The sequence below is a fragment of the Triticum dicoccoides genome, chromosome 1A (assembly GCF_002162155.2).
Source record: "Triticum dicoccoides isolate Atlit2015 ecotype Zavitan chromosome 1A, WEW_v2.0, whole genome shotgun sequence".
In the NCBI taxonomy this organism is placed as follows: Eukaryota; Viridiplantae; Streptophyta; class Magnoliopsida; order Poales; family Poaceae; genus Triticum; species Triticum dicoccoides.
This window is the reverse complement of record NC_041380.1, coordinates 426,615,936-426,637,006: the sequence shown is the minus strand read 5'-3', so window position 1 is coordinate 426,637,006 and position 21,071 is coordinate 426,615,936. Positions and strand designations below refer to the sequence as shown.

The 21,071-nt window shown below is 44.7% G+C and overlaps 2 protein-coding genes and 1 long non-coding RNA gene across 4 annotated transcripts; 2 read left to right on the top strand and 1 right to left on the bottom strand.

Moving 5' to 3' along the window:
* Positions 1 to 2,982: 2,982 nt before the first annotated feature.
* Positions 2,983 to 9,724, top strand: LOC119277105 (threonine--tRNA ligase, mitochondrial 1-like). The gene is made up of 17 exons (XM_037558331.1): positions 2,983 to 3,265; positions 3,880 to 4,117; positions 4,230 to 4,586; positions 4,677 to 4,766; positions 5,078 to 5,166; positions 5,283 to 5,379; positions 5,520 to 5,606; positions 6,387 to 6,471; positions 6,555 to 6,649; positions 6,762 to 6,794; positions 7,147 to 7,233; positions 7,568 to 7,660; positions 8,198 to 8,290; positions 8,370 to 8,591; positions 8,750 to 8,821; positions 9,099 to 9,170; positions 9,272 to 9,724. Exons 1-17 carry the CDS (start codon positions 3,111 to 3,113, stop codon positions 9,365 to 9,367), a joined length of 2,061 nt encoding a protein of 686 aa, XP_037414228.1. The 5' UTR covers positions 2,983 to 3,110; the 3' UTR covers positions 9,368 to 9,724.
* A 133-nt stretch (positions 9,725 to 9,857) lies between these two features.
* On the top strand, positions 9,858 to 10,797 carry LOC119277116. The gene is made up of 3 exons (XM_037558341.1): positions 9,858 to 10,033; positions 10,151 to 10,323; positions 10,429 to 10,797. The coding sequence occupies exons 2-3, from the start codon at positions 10,178 to 10,180 to the stop codon at positions 10,520 to 10,522; spliced, it is 240 nt and encodes a 79-aa protein (XP_037414238.1). The 5' UTR covers positions 9,858 to 10,033; positions 10,151 to 10,177; the 3' UTR covers positions 10,523 to 10,797.
* Positions 10,798 to 14,010: 3,213 nt separating this feature from the next.
* Positions 14,011 to 17,407, bottom strand: LOC119277096. 2 transcript variants are annotated; one of them, XR_005136940.1, is made up of 6 exons: positions 16,920 to 17,407; positions 16,574 to 16,661; positions 15,781 to 16,123; positions 15,469 to 15,668; positions 15,091 to 15,380; positions 14,011 to 14,962 (listed from the first exon to the last, which is right to left on the bottom strand). It is a non-coding gene; the product is annotated as an uncharacterized LOC119277096 (long non-coding RNA). The 2 variants fall into 2 exon arrangements; XR_005136939.1 differs by having other exon boundaries at positions 15,091 to 15,668.
* Between the last annotated feature and the right edge of the window lie 3,664 nt (positions 17,408 to 21,071).

Here is a 21,071-nt window from a genome sequence, read left to right as displayed (position 1 = left end):
GATGGTCCGGACCCAACGGTGACAACTGTGCGGGTCGGGTTCGGGACAGCTTTCGGGCGCGCGCGCGAGGAGGGTCGCGGGCTGACGAGAGAGGTTAGGTAGGGCCTAGCGGTGTGTGGTAGTGGGCTGAGATGAGAGGAGAGGAGTGCAGCCCGGTAACTGTTTCCGGAGACCGAAAACGTCTGACATTTTGACCGACTATAATGTCGCTATAGTTATCCATTGGGGCATCAAACGGACTCCGAATGCGATGAAACTTGGCAGGCGGTCTACTGACAACAAAACAACACCGCACGCCAACTTTCAACCCATTCCGAGAACATTTTCCGGCCACTTACAAAATAATATCTCGGACATGCCGCGGGCGCGTGCAAGTGTGTCTGGGCTCAGAACGGACAACGGAGAGAACGAGGAGGCCGGGACGGATGCAAGTTTCGAAAACATGATGATGCAATGCACATGATGACATGGCAAGATGCAACACGCAAGCAAATGACAAGGCAACAACAGCGAATAACTGGAAGACACCTGACACATCGGTCTCGGGGCATTACAAGGCTCTACGACTAAGTCCTTGCTCTAGGACATCTGTCGTGACAATTCCATGACATTAGTGGATCAACTTTGGCACGTTGTTTGGTTGCCTGCATTGTCTCGGCGCATACAACTACACGTTGTTTGGTTGCCCGCATGGGGTATGATTAAGAGCTAGTACTTGCACTCAGCACACAGTGTTAAGAGCTAGCAGAGGAAGGGGGAGAAGAAATTTAGTGTGCGCCGGACCATGGCGACTGCGGTGGATAGTGGTCGTGGCACCGTATCCGACATGACGAGCATGGAGTCGTGGGCGAGCGACCCCGTCGGCGAACTAGTTGTGGTGCTCGCGCAAAGACAGTGAACAGAGGAGGAGAATGCAGTGCTCGCGCCATGGTATCATCCGTGTAGTAGAACGAGAGAGGAGGCCGGGATGATCGACGTCGAAAACGACTCCAGTGTAGTGGGACGAGAGAGAGGAGGCCGAGAGGAGGCCAAGATGTTCGACCCCATCGGCAGCGCGGCGAACTACAGTTTGCACGAAGATAGAGGACACAAAAAAGCAGTGTGCGCGCCATTGCAGTAGGAGGACGGCAGAGAATATGTTGAGATGAGCGACGCCAGAAACTACTCTAGTGTAGTAGGACACAGGCAAGGAGATCAAGGGGAAGGGCGTCGGCGTCGAGAGGGACGAATAGGAGGGTTCTGAGCAGAGGACATAGGAGCTCGACATGGCAGCGTGACTGCACTTGTTCAAGGAGAGATGAAGCTACGATCGTTGAAACTAAAAACTTACAACACGAATATTGTGCGGAACTGCGAGATTAGGCTGTTGGTCAAAAGAAATTTTAAATGATCGATCATGCGCGACGAGTCTAACAAAATTCGTCCAAAATAGCTTCAAACAGGAACACGAAATAAAGAACTTTCGGCTGGCAAAACTACGAACAGATCGCCTGAATGGAACCGTAGCATCGAGGTGCATCTTTTTCATGTAGAGCTTACCTCGAATCAAAGCACCGTTGCGTAGATAAGAGGGACAAGGAAGAGAGGAAGTTAGAAAGAAGATTAAAGGAGGTTCAAGAAAACCTCATGTAATCACCTCGCATCCCTCCAGTTTCCACTCGTGTAAGGGTCCGTTTGCACTCGGCTCGGCCTGGCTCTCTAAGAAACTGTTGATCTGAACGTTTCCAGCAAGCCAGGCATAGAGGTGTTTTAAGTTTCATATCATGCAGGCCTAACAATATATGCAGCCAATCAAACAGCCTGTTTTGTTTTAGTTGCGGGATGGCCCAATTTGACGACGGTCGCAGCGAGCGACGGATGTACCCAGGGCCGGCCTTGGGCCAGGGCAGCAGGGGCGACGGCCCGGGGCCCGGCCAAACTAGGGGCCCCGACCCAGCACATATAAAAGGATACAGCCATATAACATAGGCCCATTATTGATGCGAAACAAAAAGGCCAACGAGGCCCGTATATGATACGTCTAGGAGAAGCCCAAAAGCCTAATACACAACTCACGTGATTGCACGGCCGGCGGCGCCGGATCCTTAAAAAAACGTGATTGCGCGGTGCCGTCGCGGTTTGCTTGATTGCCTCTCCAATTTCTCTGATCCAATCTAGCAACCTATATGCATGTGTGATCAAGGCCCCGAGGCCCCATGGTGATTACTTTGTCTTTGCTTTTCCTGGAGAATGGAGCAGATCAGCACCGAGTTACTCCATCGCACTGGCTGCCGGCTTCTAGCACAGTAGGGCAAGGAACGGTAGAACAACCGAGGTATTTTTTGTGTGAATTATTTTAGTCCTCAATCTCAATCTGGAGTATTTTTTATTCCTGTATAAAAGCAACACTTGTTGGCCTTTATATATATAGCTGGAGATTGTTGCTGCTAATTTAATCCAGTCTCCAGCATTCAGGTGTCGCTCCTTTTTTTGACAAACATGTTGCCTGGAAAACACTTGTCTAGCTTTGAGAAGAAAGAAGTAAAGGAGCAGATAAATTACTATCATTAATCTTGACACTACCATTGATGATTTTTGAATAGAAAAATGCACAGAGTCGTTTCTCATGATTATTAAAGGGCATTTGTTTTTTGTTGTGCTCTGTAACTTATTGATATTTGATCTAGAACATAAAAGTACAACATTGTTACTAGATATCATCCACCTGATTTTTTTTATCATTGTTTATTATGGCTTTACAATATTTTTTCATATCAATGTATGGAATCTAAAAAGAAAACACTTCGACCACTGGGCCAATTTATTGAGTTCGCCCTAGGGCCTCCAAAACTTCAGGGCCGGCCCTGGATGTACCCACGCCTATTATTGTTTTCTTTCTCGCACAAGACACGAGCGAATAGTACTACGAGTCAATCTGTAGGCAGCAGTCAAGCTTGGTAGGAAGAGCGGCGGGCAAGTTGAGAGTAGCCCGCAAGTTTCGTGGCATTGTAAAGAAGCCCCTCTGTACGAGAACTAGGACACTTTGCTGTGCAACCAAAACGATCATCTCCATCGTTCCCGAGTTTGAGTTTCTACCAAAGCGCCAGTCAACGCCCTCCGCCGCCGCCGGGATGGGCGCCAAGGACAAGGCGCAGGCCCCGCCCCCCGCCGCCGTGCCGGACCAGGCGTACCTGGAGGCGGTGACGGGGAAGCGTGACCGCCTGTTCGAGCAGATACTGGACAGGCAGGCCCGCCGGCACGCCGAAAACGGCGGCAGTCCCATCAAGTCAGTTCTCGATCCCTCTGTTTTGAATGAGTGGCATACGATTATCACCCCTCCCCTCGCTACCGAAAGAGTATGGACTGGGGGCATATGCTCTCTGCCTAGCACTGTACAAATAACATGTTCAAGTCTAATATAAACTTTTGAATCATACCTCTGATTTGCTTGTTAAACATTCAAGCGCACGCACGAAGTTTGTGGCTCACCAATATGGCCTGCCATCGTTTAGCTCATTTTTCGCATTGCCGGCCGCCTCGTGCTAAGACGCAAGTCATTGGTTCGAATCTGATAGAATGCTTGTCTACTAGATTGATTCATTTATTTTTTCTTTGTTTTCGAAACTTTCTCAAATAACTACCTGTACTTACTGAACTAATCTAGAATCCCTTTTTCTAATCAATTCTTGTTTTATACTGTACATTTTAAATGAATTTCCCTAAAAGGTAGAGGATGATCCATGAATTAATCTAACCATCAACTAAAAAAACTCCTAGATGAAAACATAACAGAAAAGTCAGAAAGACTCTTTGCTTTGGATCTAGGAATCGCCAGCTTCACGTGGCTGCAATTAGTGTGCTTTCGTGAGTGATATTATTATTTTCACTACGATGCTTCAGGATTACTTTGCATGATGGCACGGTCCAGGAGGGGAAGAAGTGGATGTCGACCCCGATGGACATCGCCAAGGAGATATCAAGCGGGCTAGCAGCTCGCTGTTTGATAGCTCAAGTGAACGGAGGACTGTGGGACATGACAAGGCCGCTGGAAGACGACTGCCAACTGAACTTGCTAACCTTCGATAGCAAAGAAGGGCGGGACACTCTATGGCACTCGAGTGCCCACATTCTTGGAGAGGTGAGTTCAAAGCTTGTCCCTGTCAAAGTATCTTTTGATGAGCATAGCATGATAACAGATAGTTCATTTTCAATTCAAGTTTCTTCTAACCCAAGGTAATGAACATACGCAGGCTCTCGAGCGTGTGTACGGCTGCAAACTGTGCATCGGGCCTTGTACTACGAGAGGGGAAGGTTTCTACTATGACGCCTACTACGACAACAATGTCACGCTGAATGGCTCGCATTTCGGTCACATTGAAGACCGGGCTCGAAGAGCGGTCGCCGAAAAGCAGCCATTCCAACGTATTGAGGTCTCCAGGGATGAAGCCCTCGAGTTTTTCGCTGAGAATAAATTTAAGGTTGAAATCATCAATGAATTGCCTGAGCACAAGCCCATTACGTTATATAAATGTGGCCCTTTGGTTGACCTATGCCGTGGACCGCACATCCCGAATACTTCTTTCGTTAAAGCTTTTGCTTGCCTCAAGGTAATCCGGTCTTCTTTCTTTAGCAAAGTTCTCGTCTTGATGGGATTTAGTAGTATTTCAGATTTGAATTTACATGTAAATGTTTTATAGGCTTCGTCCTCATATTGGAGGGGAAAAGCAGACCGTGAGAGCCTGCAGAGAGTATATGGGATTTCTTTCCCTGATGCTAAACTTCTCAAGGTACATCATCATGTATTTTTCTCTAATTTCTACTGGGATCTTGATATGGAAAGTCAGATATGACATGTTACTATACACAGAATAAGTACCTCGAACTTATCAAACATGGTAACAAAAGCCGAAACTGATTCCAATACCACTGTAGGCAGTTATTTGATCTGGTTTTAGATGTCAACAGTGCAAGATAAGAGTGCAAGCTGAACTTGTTTCTTTGAATTGTAACTATACATTCCTAACGATCATGTTCATGCTCTCATTTTATGAAAACCTGTTGTGTTTTACATACACTTTTATTGCTTGATAATCTGCAGGAATATCAACGTATGATGGAGGAGGCTGCGAGGCGTGATCACAGGTTATTGGGGGAGTCCCAGAAACTCTTCTTTTTCGATTCGCTTAGGTACCTTGGCATTCTCGATTAGATTTGTCTTTCTTATACTACTATTTTTTCATTCCTTTTACATCTTTGGGTCATGGTCATGTGCTAGACCTTTGATTAGCTTCACCCCTGTGCAGCCCAGGAAGTTGCTTCTTCCTTCCACATGGTACAAAAATAGTTAACAAATTGAAGGCTTTTTTGCGACAACAATACAGGGACAGAGGCTACCAAGAGGTAAGTGTTCATTTGTTAGGTACTCCAAGTAGTGATCTAAAACGTCTTATATTACTTTACAGAGGGAGTAGTAACTAGCTTTTCAGATCATTGACAGTTACATCTGTTTCCTTTGCTTATGTTCCTTATGTATTTGTTAGGTTGAGAGTCCAAATGTTCTCAAGATGAAGCTTTGGGAAACATCTGGGCATAGTGCGAACTACAAGGAGAACATGTTTCTTTTTGAGGTAAGCACCTGGTATGAACACATTACCGCAGGTGTGCTCGATGGAAGGCGGTATCGGGTAATAGAAGGAACTGGAAGATGGATATCGGGTTTTCTTGCTTGCTTTATTCATCTGGCCAAGTCCCCTTTACAGGGAGAGGTGTCAAAACCAAAACCAGATCCTAACAATCTAGAAACTATCTCAATAAGAGGAAACTTCTTGAAATATTTGATAAGAGGCTTCAAATTAAACCACATTACTAACTGAAAGAACACAGGTGGATAAAATAGAAGCCACAACTTATCTCCAGCTCGACTTGCCACCATCAACTCTCTCGTGCACATGCACTACTACAGAACGGTTACTAGTAACGGGCCCGAAATGCCCATAGTGAAGAGCATGCCAACCCATCACTAGTAATCCGTCACTGGTACTTGCATACAAGTGACGGGCGGGCTTCAGCTATAAAGGTTTTTGCAGTAGAGACGCCCTGGTGGCCTCTTTTTCTGTAGTTCTGCGCCCACATAACGGCACATGCATGTACTCCGTAAAATGTTACTCCCTCCGATCCATATTAATTATCGCTGATTTAATAGAAATTTGTACTAAATCAGCGACAATTAATATGGATCGGAGGAAGTATAACATAATTGTAAGTATTGACAGGAGATTTGTTTTGCACAAGTCACAGAATATATCACCATCAAGTTAGAGACTGTTATGCAACTGTAACTTCTGTTGACTTATATGTGCGCGTATTTGTAGTATCTAAGGGTGCTTATTTGTTTTATTATTGTGCAGATCGATGGAGAGGAGTTTGGTCTTAAGCCAATGAATTGCCCTGGGCATTGCATAATATTTAAGCACGAGACTCGTTCTTACAAAGGTGAGCTCCTTCTCTAATTTTAATTATGCTGTATATTTACTCCTTCGTTATTAAACCTGAATTCCGGATTGAATATGCTACAGAGTTGCCACTGCGCATTGCTGATTTTGGAGTTCTTCACAGAAATGAGGCTAGTGGAGCACTTTCAGGCTTGACACGCGTTAGAAGATTCCAACAGGTAAGGCTTAATACTATCCCTTGAGTTACTAGTTTCAACAATTTTAATCGCCAGTTAGCGTCTTACAATTTTATTTCTTCCATTATTTAATTTTTTTATATCATTCCTGCAGGATGATGCCCATATTTTTTGCAGAGAGAGCCAAGTAAGTCTGGTAGACCTAGACCATGCATTTTTGTTAATATTCTACTCCCTCCATCACAAAACAAGGATCGCTCATTTATTACAAAGTTAGTACAAAGTTGTACTAAATCAGTGACACTTCTTTTGGGACGGAGGGAGTATTATTTAAGAAAGGGATTAAATTTCTTAGTGGAGATTGTACTCTGTGTGTGCCATTTCCAGCAAATTCCGGTTCTTTTGCATATTCCCCACATAAAGTGTTTGTTATGACTCTCTTTTTACAGTAGTTTCACTGTGGCTTGGATTTAGATTAGATGTTTCTCTCAGGTTGTATCACTGCCTACGTTTAAATAGAAGTTATTGCTTTGTTGCAGATCAAAGAGGAAGTTAAGAGTGTCTTGGAATTCATTAATTATGTCTACGGCATATTTGGATTTAACTACGAGTTGGAGTTATCAACGGTAATCATATAATCTTATCTATATTTTGGGAGCATCTACAAACTATTTGGAACTTTAGATCTCTATATATATATTCTAAACTTCAAAATGGTCGAGATACTAATTTATTTCTCCTGTATTATGTGTGTGGAATTCTTTTAATTAATTTTCTTGTTTGTGGAATTCTTATCTGCTATCATAGTTATGTATCTACTAGAACTTGGGCAACATGGCCTATCCTACTTCTACATGTACCTAGTTAATAAATTTACATATTTACAACATTTAAATCTAATAATTGTTGTCGATTACAGATTAATCGATAATCTTGACATCTTACATTTGTTTTTTCTAGAGACCAGAGAAGTATTTAGGTGATATTGAAACCTGGAACAAAGCAGAACAACAACTGGCAGAAGCCTTGGATGAGTTTGGGAAGCCATGGGAGGTAACTGGTCATTTTCCCTTAATGTCCGCATCACTCTATGCTGCCAGATGTTCAGCATCTAGTATTTCCAGTATAGGAAAAGGGGGACTTTTCACTAAATTATTCTATAATTTCTAATTATACTTGCATTCGACCACTGCCGTGATTTCATGCCCCCAAAATATTTTCTGTGATCACATTATTATGCTTTGGCTTGTCAATGCTGATTTCTTACTCAATTAAGTTATACTCTATGATGATCTACAGTGGTAGTAGAATAAAATTTAATGATGATATACTTTATACAAGCGATTGGCATCTGATGAGCATCAACATATTTCACTCTGGCATACATGTTGTTTTTAGTTTCACAGTTACTAATGTGAATATCTGCATATCTTTTAATTCATATTATGGTTGAAATTTCAATTTGTATCAGCACCTGTGTCTGCCTCACAATAATGTTCAAGTGCTATATCCCTATGCCAAGAAACTGCCTGGACCTGATTGCTTGTTGGATCTTCAATCAAGTTACTAATTTTAGATGTCGGTGTGCAGATTAATGAAGGAGATGGTGCTTTCTATGGCCCAAAAATTGATATCGGTGTGTTTGATGCCCTCAAAAGAAAATTTCAGTGTGCAACACTTCAGGTTCTATAGTTTTTATGTATGTTGGCATAAACTGTAGACAATATTCTCTTTTCTAACCTTTAATTAATGCCTGTTACAGCTGGATTTTGCGCTGCCTGTTCGCTTCAAGCTGACTTATGCAGCAGAGGAGGAAGCCAAGCTTGAGAGGCCTGTAATCATACATAGGGCAATACTAGGATCGGTTGAAAGGATGTTTGCCATTCTTTTGGAGCATTACTGTGGTAAATGGCCGTTATGGCTCAGCCCTCGTCAAGCCATTGTTTGCTCTATATCGTCCGATTCACTAGAATATGCAAAACAGGTAAATGGCCCTTGTGTGTTAGTTTGAATCTGTTGGTGACTGTTTTTCCATTCGGTATGTTTAGCAGTTTGTCAGTATCTTAGCTGGTTCTCGTGGTAATCAATCAACCAGAGTTTTTTTTCTTTCGAGTTAAATGACAATCCTCTTCTGATGCTCAGGTTCATGCTAAGATACATAACGCTGGATTTGATGTTGAAATCGACATGACTGATAAGAAAATCCAGAAGAAGGTAATTCTATCATGCCTTTTGGCACAAACTCTTTCTTTCTTTATTAGTAATTTTTAGTTACAATGTATTTCAGTATTTGAGTGGCAAGAAGGTAGTCTCAGTTATGTGGTGTAGTAGTTTTATTGTTGGATCTCATGGATTGTCCATTTCTTTTAGGCATTTATTTATAGTGCAGCTGCATGTTTTCTTCATATCTCTGGTAGTTTAAGTAAATACAGCTTGTGCAGATATCAAAACATAATAGTTCGTGTATCGTTATGGCCGGTTTCATTTTCAGGTATGCGTGGCACAGTTAGCCCAGTTCAACTATATTCTTGCCGTGGGCCCAACAGAGGTGGAATCTGAAATGGTTTGACTTCTTCACACCCACTGTTGTCGATAAAAGCATTAGTCATGCCTTGTATGAAATTCTGAATTATATATGTGGATGGATGGCTCGTACTATTGCAGGTCAGCGTCAGGTTGAGAGATAAGCCAGAATTCTTCCCGATGAGCGTCGATGATCTCATCTCTCTGTTTAGGGACGAAGTAGCGGCCTACAGATAGGGCTGTCAGTCAGACAAGCTCAAAGCTCGCGAGCCTTTGAACTATGAGGACCTTTTAATTATGATGAAGTTTTAGATCCTTGTTGTATTGTAGTGTGTCTTGAACGTCTGAGCCTTGACGTACTACATGACTTGAGGATCATTTCTGTGGTGTGCTCCCCTATGTCTATGTGTGCAGTGTGTGATGTTTGGTGCCAGTTCTGTCAAAAAAATTAAAAATGTTTGGTGCCAGTGTCACCTATAGGTTCAGGTTCAGTCAAGATGAGCTGCGGTGTTTCTACATCGTTTGCTCAACGAGATGAGCATGGGCCGGGCAATGTTTACTGTGTTGGCCTATGCACAGATGATTCGAGTATGAAAGAACAAATCGTGTCCTGTTTTTATACCAAGTCTATGAAAACTGGGCTACGTGCTTTGCTATGCTCGCTTGTCCTAGGCATCGTTTATAGCGCCCGCGTATGTATGCAGTATGCTGGTAGATGAGATAGGGGTTTTCACCTGAAATAGAAGGCAGCAGACGACGGCCGGCGTGCGGCGTGGCCTCGGCGTTGGGGAGCGGCGGCCGCTGACGGTGATTCCCTTTTACTTTTCTGGACTCGTGGCCGAGAGCGCCAGCGACAGACCGACGAGCTGCTGCCGCCGGTGCCCTCCGACCGCCCCCGCGCAGGTTTGTTGCTGCGTCAAGCCCGTCCGCCCCTCCCTCCTCTGTCTAAACGCACACAAGCTGTTCGGCGCAATGCCTCAGAAGACACATTTTCCTTTCTTCACTTTGTTGCTCTTTCAGATTCAGATAGATCGACCGACCGGAGCCATGCCTCTCCCCGCGAACCTTGTAATGGGGTCCGCCTTCGTCGCGCTCGGCGTCACGCTCCTCGCCGGCTTCCTCTACGTCGCCGTCTGGTCCAAGGCCCTCGCGCCGTCCGACAACTGGTTCTTGCTCGCCGTTCAGAACGACAGGTGCCATCAATGATATCTACTCACCTCACCTGGAGCACTAGTACTTCACTTTCGTTTTGAGATTGCCGCGTTATTGCTCCGCCTGATCTGTTCATTGTTTTCCAGGTATTACTGCTTGCTTGTGCCCCTGACGGTTCCTGTCATAATCGTGGCTGTGTACCTGCATTGGCTGAGCATGAAGATGTTCAAGCATGCGTGAGGAGTAGCCGTGCTAAACAAAATCCATGTTGATGAGAATCATCGTAGGCATCATGAGTTCATCACGGTTTATTTTTTTGCGGGGGATGAGTTCAACACACTTGAGATTGCAATATTTTTCTTTATATAAGACAAATTTCCTAGTGACTTTTTTCTTCTTTGGGGAAAACTACGGTGGATTTTTTTTACCGGAAAATGCACTTGATCATATTATAACTGAGGTGTGAGAGCATCTCTAGCCGATCCCTTATAATTTAACTCCGAAGAGCATCTCTAACCGATCTTGTATAATCCTTTCGTGGAGGATAATAGGTGGCTAATTGGACCCCTACTCGGCGCAACCACCACCGATGCCCACGATTCCTGTTGGGATGAAGAGGCAAGACCCTTTCGCCACCCCGCCGGCCATCGTCGTCAACGCATCGTTGTCAGAAACGACCACCAAGCCGCCGCCTGCATTAAAAAAAGTTTGGGCACCAAAAAATCTCCTTGGAGCCACCTCACCGGCAACTACCGCTGACAGCAAGGTCGCTGCATCTCCGGCGACGGCAGGCTGCCGTCCCGCTGCTCCAACCGTCGGTAAGCGGGCAAGGAAGCTGACGGCGGCCGCACCGGCGCTCGCCGAGGAGGTGGCGAATAAGAAGGACAAGAAGGTGGCTCCGGTGCCTCGTCCTCGTCCGGCGCCTCGGACCTCGTCTTCGACCACCCCTACGACCACTCCTCTGGCGTGTCCGTCCGCTGCTGCCGGCAATAAGGGCCGTGGCCACCAAGTGGTCGATGAAATGCCATCAAGGTAAAAAAAATGTCTTTTCATTTTAGTCGGTGCATTGTTTGGCATTTCTTACGACCATAGGGTGATGAATATTGTTGTTGTTGTTCTTGTCGTGGTGCGTAGATGAACACGGCTGAAATTATTGTTGTCTTTGGAGGAGTCGAATATGCTTGGGCTTGACAATCTCAACTATGACTCGATGTTCAATCATCAAGAGGGCGAAGTGGAGGCCGAGACCAAAGTGGAGGAGGCCAATGCCGAATTGGGTGAGGCCGAAGAGGTTGATGATCTCGTGGAGACACAATCAACCATGAAGCTCCAGAGTAAGGACGCACAACTATTCCCAAGATGATGATGTAGCTTTGTGTTACGCTTGGATGAACTTGGAACGGGTCAATCAAAGACCGGTTTTGGGGGAGGATCAATGTTCAAGAAAGCGGTAAGCGTAAGCGGAGCGGAAGGCCACAGCTTAGAGCAATAGCCGCTTAAGCGCTGCTTAACCGGGATTAAGCGTTTTTTTAAATTGACCAGAATTTGGCTGTTTTTGAATAATATGCACAAGAAGACAGGAAACATAGCACATAGGTAACTAAAAATCTGAAATAGCATATAAGGTTGAGGTTCAGTGGTTCACACACCACAACAAATAGCCAGATAACACATAAGGATAAGGTTCAGTGGTTCACACAGCAAGCATAAATGCATAATATTGTCTTAGAATGAGGCAATGAGCATATAGAAGATAAATGGCAGCAGCAGCACTCAAGCAGCAACAGCAGGATCAGTCTTCATCCACATAAGTGGGCTATTTTAGCTCCCGCCTGACTTTTGGACCGCCTTCTTCGCTTTTCTATCATTTAAGTGCGCGCAGCGGCCGCTCAGCCAGCCCTTAGCGCTTAACCGGTCGCTAAATCACGCTTTTTTCTGCTTAACGCTAAAAGTTGCGCCTAGGCCAGAAGCGAAGCGTTTAGCTGTCGCTCAACGCTTAAACACGCTTAAGCGGCGCCTAAAAACGCTTTCTTGAACATTGGGGAGGATTGCCGAGTACTACAACAACATTGTGGATGGTGGTGATGGTGGCTGTGTGGATGGGGGTGATGATGGAGGTGATCATGATTTCTTTGGTGAGGATGGTGTTTGAGGTCGTGTAGCATGCCTTCGGTTGGGCTCGATCCGCGACATAAAATGGAGCTTGTAGGTTAAATTCTTAGAGTTCTAAATAGTTTGAATGCTTGATATAGTCTCTAGACGCCCTTATGAGTAGTTGCTATCAACCTTATGAAGTTTTGTTGACAAAAAAATTTGTGACCCAAAAATTTCAAAAACTTGTACTCCCTCCGTCCGAAAATACTTGTCATCAAAATGAATAAAAGAGGATGTATCTAGATGTATTTTAGTTCTACATACATCCTTTTTTGTCCATTTTGATGACAAGTATTTTCGGACGGAGGGAGTACATGAATAAAATGTATCTCTTTGGAAGGAGTTCTTCGAGGAGGAGGTCCTCGGAGGCATCATCGAGCAGTAGCTTGATACGACAGTCTTATGTTGAGCCGAGTGCAAGCTCGACACGGGACGCCGATATCAAATCATGCCTATGGCCGTGTAACGAGTTCATGGCAAGTGCAGGTATCAAGGAAGAATTTGAGCAATATGTCCACAATGCCGAGCTCGCTCCCTTCATCGCAGGTGAGTGCATTCAACACCTCAACCTTATAGAGACTTTCACTAAGAAATTTAAATTTCATTCTCTTTGAGTCTAGAGCTTCATCTAACCTTTATAATAACTAGTTGACTCGTTGCGCCAAATGGCACAGAGACCCGCTAAAGCCATGTTTTCGATGAAAATAGTTTCATTTTGCAAGAACACATTCGATAACCATGCTATATTGAAAATATGTTTATCACACTGCGAGATCCAAGTTGAAAAAAAATTGTATAACCCGTTACGCCAAAAAAATATTTGTATAACATGACCCGTTGCATGGCAGTTAAAAATATTTGCATTTTTTAGTAACTGTGTTTGAGCAAATAAATACGGTAAGAACTTAATAAAAGTTTAATTGATTGTATGCTTAAGCTCACATAAAAGGCAATATGGCAACAACATAGTACAATTGTATCATGTGCAACAGCAGCAAAAATTAGTTAGCTAATAAATTGTTTGAAGGGAACCAACCATTTCAGAGTAGTTTATCCGACATCTCATTCTCAAATCAACGAAGTTTAGGGTGAAAATGCAATTGTTTTGATGCAACGACGGTAAGAGAAATGAGTAAACATCAAAGAAACAGAACATTTAAATTGGTTATTCCTTGGATGAAATCTATTGTTGTGTCACCCAGCCTAGTACCAATTCTTGTCGCAACAACAATCTCACCCAATCCTCCTTCAAGAGGATACACAAAGGATATCAGGACACCAAATTGTGCATGCTGTAACCAGGAACCTTAATTTAGCTTAGTTTCTTCTTTAAGACCCAGATGATCAACCTAATAAAACAGCATATCCAACAAATAAAATGACATTAGTCATGCATGCAAGACCAAACTGTCTGTCAGAAATCACAGTTAGAAGCATGCAATCCCAATTCACAAGGCGATAATCCCAGCAAATGATCAAAACATCCACAAGAAAAACAAAAATGATAGGCTGACAATTCAAAGACATGATGAAGAATATAATTTTTTTTAGAAGTAAAGCACCACAGGCACAACGAAAGGCAAGAGTACTAACTTATAAATAAGGCCATCTTTATACAACCTGGCAAAAGCTTAAATTACAGCTTTTGGCCTTTTCTCATCCATTGTAAAGCACTGACGCACAAGGCTGACATTAAGTTCACATTAGGAATTGGAACTATAGACAATACATTGTTTTCACTATTTTTCTTAACTAAGAAAATAAGAAGTTTATCTCATGGGTCCAATCAAGGGAGGCTCCAAGCCTATGTAATTGATTCAATACAGTACCACCATACTGATCTTTCCATTCTACGACCTGTACAGAAGATGTTAAGAGGATACACCAAGTGTGCAAAGAAATAAGCTCACTATGATTCATGCACCATCACACATGACAAATTGACACTGCCAATTATGAATTTTAAAAATATACAGGACTCTACATCGTTACAGCTTCTACCACACATTGCCTACAGTGCAAACAAAAGAAAAGACAAGCATGCGTTATTTCAACTGGTGTAAGCAAGGCACTTAGCAGCATCATGGCAGCTCTAGTTATCAGAACAAGGCTAAAGTGTAGCTTAAAATCATTAGTTAACTCTACTTCTATTTCGGTTGCTGAAAATCACAATAGTAAACTTGTTCCTAACTCTTTTTGTGATTAGTAGTCATGTGCATGACTAAACCATATCTTTTGTTATTGTTGTGCGTCTGCATACATAACATGTTAAACTTAGAATAGTCGCGCCCTAACATGTTATTCCGGTAAAAAAATAATTGCATATGAAATTGGCGATACACATACAAGATCTATGAGCACTATAGTGGAAGCATGATACTCTATATACAGGGAAAATAGAGAATTGAACCGCTTTCCACACAAAGCGACATGATGGATCTGGGCTTCCCCATGGGCGCTCATGTGTGGGCAACATCTGTACTGTTTAATATGTTTCGCCACTAAATTATGGTCTCGTTGATTGAACTGCAGAACACAAATTTTCAAAATATGCATAATTATTACTTTTCGCTTTCTTTAATATGAATAACAAGAACTAAAGGACATATTCATGTCATGAAAAGTGAGGAAAGAACACTCAGAACCCTTTTCACCTTTCTTTTTCACAATCCTTCTTGTGCACTCATCTTGACACGGCCAATTATCATCCTTTGGATATATTTAAATAGAAAAATGTTTTGATTTCATTCCTTGATCCTCCACTCTGTCTTGTCAAGCCACAAGAATTATTCGGAACACAAGATTGTAAATTAAATATGTAAAAAAATAAGAGCACAGAATTAGGATATAGAAATAGCGCGACTCTGATTTCCTTCGTTTGCTGCCCCTCTGCTTCGCTTCAGGTCTCCACCCCCGTGTTGTGATACTACTCTTGCATTCCAATCTAACATTCAGGAATCAGCTAATATAAACTCATTGCTCTTTGTACAATAGAGAAGTAACAGGGGAAAGAAGAAAAACTGGGAATTCACTTGCCCACTGAAGTGTGTAAAGCCCAACTCTGAATTTTTGGTTGTACCGCACATCATCATCCATCTCAGATAGTAAGAGCATATCCTTTAGCAATAAAACATCTGCTTAATTTTGACCTGGAGGTAAGAAGATGGACAAGGCACCTCCAAATCATCTAAATCGAAACCTTTCGGTCTTTGCTTTCACCATGTCTGAGTACCTGCATGGTGTGAGCAGATCATTCAATCAGTACAAAAAAGGAATAATGTTCTAAAATAAGTACACAACAAGGAATAAAGTAGTTCCATCAGTTATCTTGAAACTAAACATACCGTGCGTATAAATCCACCGGATGGTCAATTTTCTCACACCCATTCTCAACAAATCTTGTACATACCAAAAAAAAGTGTCCAATAGGGAGCATATTCAAAAAACCTACAGCTCCTTGAAAGAATGCCCTTCTCCACAGTAACCAAGCAAGCTCATGAATTTTTTGTGATTTAATATAAACAAATATGTGATGTGGAAGTAAAACCATTGGAATATGAAGTGAATAATGTGCATCTACTCAAGTTGTAGGTAATTCTGCGTGCGGTTACTACGTCATCCTTGGTGGGGAGGGCAAGTTGGAGGAGGCTCTCGGATCTCGAGAGGCTTGACATCAGCGGCAATAGTCTGCACAACACGAAAATAAAGATTAAACCTTGGTAACAGAAACAATAGGGGACCTGAAATTATGGACTGAACAAAAAGAGATAAGTTGGGGAGAAATTTAGGTCGCCAGACTGATGAGCTCTTGCATATGCATGATATATATTACAAATGTGATACCTTTGTGCTGCCTTTAGTTTTGAACCACTCGGAGACCATTATGATCCCTCTAGCAAACATGTTAACAAAACTATATGGGCAATGCATTTCGAACCATTGACCAAAGCATCCATGCACTCGGAACTAAAAGCATCTAATTGTTCTGTTCTAAACTATTTTAAAGTCTGCACTTTGTACAGCTGCAACTTGGTGTCATGAACTGAATTAGTGCATTACTTACACAACAGATATCAGATTAAGTAGAAGTCGATAGAAATTAGCAGAAGTGGGCAACAAAAATCAGCAGCCCATCACCTTGCAATATAGAACATACTTTCGCCGACCATCATAGATCATACCGCTAAACAACAAGGCGCATCGGCCGTCCACTTGAATTATTATTCTACAACAAAACAAAAGCACCCATAGAGCACCAATTAGAAGGGATCCTGCACACCAGTAAATGGTCTATATGGCAACAACAACAAAAACCATTTAGCCATTCATCAGACAGATGGTGTGCATTAGGTTGGGCCTGCTTACATGGTACAGAGGCATTTAGGCTACACAAATCTTGTAGATATGTGTGTGCAGAGAGAGACATCACAAATGCATAGATGTGTGTGTAGAAAAAGAGATCAGGAGCGAAGGGGAAGCTCACCATGGGGTCTCCGCAAAATCTGCCTGTCATGCCAAGGAAGAGGCATGGAAAAGAAGGTGTGGTGGAGGCATAGGCGCTGCCGCCGCTCACGGCAAAACAGAGGCGAGCCTGGCCTCCTCCCTGGCTGGGCGGCGGCGCCGCCTCCAGGAGGGCCGACCTACTCCTTCACCTAGTCGCCCACCTCCTCTTCCCCTGCCCCTTCACCCCACCACCGGGCTCGCCTAACCCGTGCTTGATCTGGAACCAGCGGTCGATGCGGCCGCATTGACAACGAAGAGAAGGAAGACGACGTAGAGGGGCTAGTGTGGTGGAGGAGGAATAGCAGGCGGAGGCCGTGGCGACGCGAGGAGGGGGTGGAGGAGAGGCGGCGACGGGGCTCCAGGGCGGAGGCCGTGGTGAGGCGAGGAGGGGGGTGGAGGAGGGGAGCGGGAGGCTGTGGGGATCGAGGGAAAACAGGGCTAGGGTTTGTGTGACGGCTGGTGCGGGAGTGGGACGAGGCGGATTGGCTGCGGAAGCGTGGAGCGGATTGGTCAAAACCGTCTGCACGCGGCCACGACTGACCCAGCCAACCAGAGCACGAGACCAGCCCATTCGTCATTGGCCAACCAGAACTAACAGTAGGTGAAAATCAGGTTTGACTGCTGTGAAGATTGAACGGCTCTAACACACCAGAAAGGCAGATCGAACGGTCAGCAAAGACCCAATCAGAGGAGCCTCCTGGATGCGAGTTGGCTAGTCTTTATATAGTTTTAAATTATTATACCATTCCTCTAGAAGTGTTTTGTGTTGCATGTAAGATTCCATATTGGGGTTCGCTAGAGGAACCACTGAAATCTGAGTATGAGTCATTTTTTACTAGTCTTTGTTACGGTGAGGATAGAGGAGTGGCACAAGGTAGAATAAAAAGTATTCATTTTCCATAAATTCATTACTTTGCACTATTTAATGGCAAATGCATCATGGGCAAGCAAGATTGCAGCATACTATGTGCCCCTAACTTGAGCCTCATACACACTGCTTTGACAGAAATTAAATTTTATTATTTTGGAGAGATCGGTGCATGAAGATTGCAACACAACGTTGTTAGTGATCACTTTTATGGTGGGATGTATGCCTCCCGTGTAGCTAAGGAGCTGGGTGTTTCACCTTGGCCTAATGATCCCATTCTACCTACTCAGTACTTAGGGTGTGTTTGGTTTGAGAATGAAGTGGAATGGAATGTCATGGTTTCATTCCACTAGCACGGGTCGGTTCCGTCCTTGTGTTTGGTAGGAGCAATTTTAAAAAATGGAACCGTTACATGTTGGTGTTTGGTTCGAGAGATAGAATGGAGTGGAATTGTTCATCTCACTTGATTAGATAGATTCACACTGAATCAGATTTTGATAGAAAACTAATGAATGCTAGTGAACACTTATTATATCATTAAGAGGTACATATAGACGCTGCAATACAGGTACACAAGATCAAAGAACGAGAATCTATCATAATTAGAGAGCATAAAAGATCATATGACGCACCACACACACACACCAACAAAAGATCAGTTCAGGCACCACTGCTAGAAACAACTATCTGTCGATAGTGATGGTCTGCACCATGATGGCTGAGTTCACGAGGCTGCACTTCGAGCGCCTTCAGAAATAATAGATTGTGAAGAGGCAAAGGAAGGAGGAGCCGCCGGCAGCAGGTGAGGCCGGGAGGCCGCCGCCGGCCAGTCACGAGCCGCTGCTCCACTCCTCCTTAGCCGCTGCCCGCAGCAAGCAGCTACGGTCGCTCAGATGTGTCCACGACAGGACGGCCGCTCCTCATTCTTTGCCTGGATGTGTGCGCCACGGGATGGCCGACTGTGAGGAAGAAAGACGAGCGAGAGGGGAGGCGACGGGGAGGTGAGGGACAGCCGGCGCTGGGTCGGGGGAGTGTGGCGGCGCTGAGATTTGGAGGGCGCGTGCGAGTCGGGGAGGGGGAAGAGACGCAGGTTCCGTTCGTTCCTTATGGTCCGGTCGATTTGGAGGTATGGCTTGGTTCCGCATATACAGATAATATTCGTTCGGTGGGATCCGGTTGATTCTGTTCCAGCGATGTACCGAACGCCGGAACGAGGCCCAGGTACGGGTCGGACCCATGCCATTCCACTTGATGATTGAAACTAAACACACCCTTAGACTTTGAGGCCATGAAGCGCCATAAGTTCCTTAAGGGCACAACCACTAATTATACTTACAACTTGAGGTTCAATAAAAATCCCATTGTGCATGTTACTTAGCATGCGCCTACTCTCTTTGATTATCACAGTAAAAGAAGATATTATGTTCTTGAGAGCGAGCCCCGTGAGTACAACACGACGGTCAAGCCCCTCGAGAAGGCCCCCGCCTCGCGAGGCAAACTACATCAGGGCCTCCTGAGGAGTGGCCTCCCGCAGCCGCCTCCCGAGGGGCGAACATCTCTATAGAGAGGGATCGAATCCTGAGCCCTCACGAGGCAACTCACCCTTGTACTAGTTCATACTCATCTTCCTCGCGAGGCAATCCACCATAAAGCAGGAGTACACTACTGGAGTCAGGATTTTTGCCGTCAGCCAGCTCTTTGTCGTCTGCTAGCTGACGGTAAAGAAGGTCTTTGCCATCGGCTTAAAGAAAACTGACGGCAAAAAAGAGCTGACGACAAAGATAATGTTTGCCGTCAGCTAGCTCTTTGCCGTCTGCTAGCAGTCGGCATAGTAACTTTGTCATCTGCTAGCAGACAGCAAAGAGGGACGGTGGCCCACTAACGAGAAGCACCTAACGGCCACTTTCTTTGCCGTCGGCTAGTGGACGGCTGACGGTGTCCTGGACTAGGGGGTACTCACCACGTCGTCTCCCGACCAGCTGGATCGGGCCGAGGACTCCCATGACGGTTCACTTATGGGCCACTTCGGGCAGCCCATGCCGCATACAAGGAGGATTCCACAAGACTTGGCGCCCAAGACAAGGACTCCTCTAAACCCCAGGCCTTTGGTGTGTTATATAAACCGAGGCCAGGCTAGTCAATAGAACATCTCATATTCATTGCTACGATCTCGTGGTAGATACCTATACTGTGTACTACACCCATATCTGTTGGGGAACGCAGTAATTTCAAAAAAAAATCCTATGCACATGCAAGATCTATCATGGTGATGCATAGCAACGAGAGGGGAAGAGTGTTGTCCATGTACCCTCGTAGACCGTAAGCGGAAGCCTTATGACAACGCGGTTGATGTAGTCATACGTCTTCACGATCGACCGATCCTAGTACCGAAAGTACGACACCTCCGCGATCTGCACACGTTCAGCTCGGTGACGTCCCACGAACTCACGATCCAGCAGAGTGTCGAGGAAGAGCTTCGTCAGCACGACGGCGTGATGACGGTGATGATGATGCTACTGGAACAGGGCTTCGCCTAAGCACCGCTACGATATGACCCAGGTGGATTGTGGTGGAGGGGGGCACCGCACACGGCTGGAAACAATCAACTTGTGTGTCTGTGAGGTGCCCCCTGGCCACGTATATAAATGATGGAGGGAGGAGGAGGCCGGCCCTCATAGGGCGCGCCCAAAGTGTGGAGTCCTACTAGGACTCCCTAGTTCTAGTAGGATTCCACCTCCCACATGGAATAGGAAAAAGGGAAGTGAGAAGGAGAAGGAAGGAAGGGAGCGCCCCCTTTCCCTAGTCCAACTCGGACCAGTCCATGGGGAAGGGGCGCGGCCACCCTTGAGGCCTTTCTCTCCTTTCCCGTATGACCCATTAAGGCCCAATACGAATTCATGTAACTCTCTGGTACTTCGAAAAATACCTGAATCACTCGGAACCTTTCCGATGTCCGAATATAGCCTTCCAATATATCGATCTTTATGTCTCGACCATTTCGAGACTCCTCGTCATGTCCCCGATCTCATCCAGGACTCCGAACAAACTTCGGTCATCAAATCACATAACTCATAATACAAATCATCACAGAACATTAAGCATGCGGACCCTACGGGTTCGAGAACTATGTAGACATGACCGAGGCTCATCTCCAGTCAATAACCAATAGCGGAACCTGGATGCTCATATTGGTTCCTACATATTCTACGAAGATCTTTATCGGTCAAACCGCATAATGATATACGTTGTTCCCTTTGTCATTGG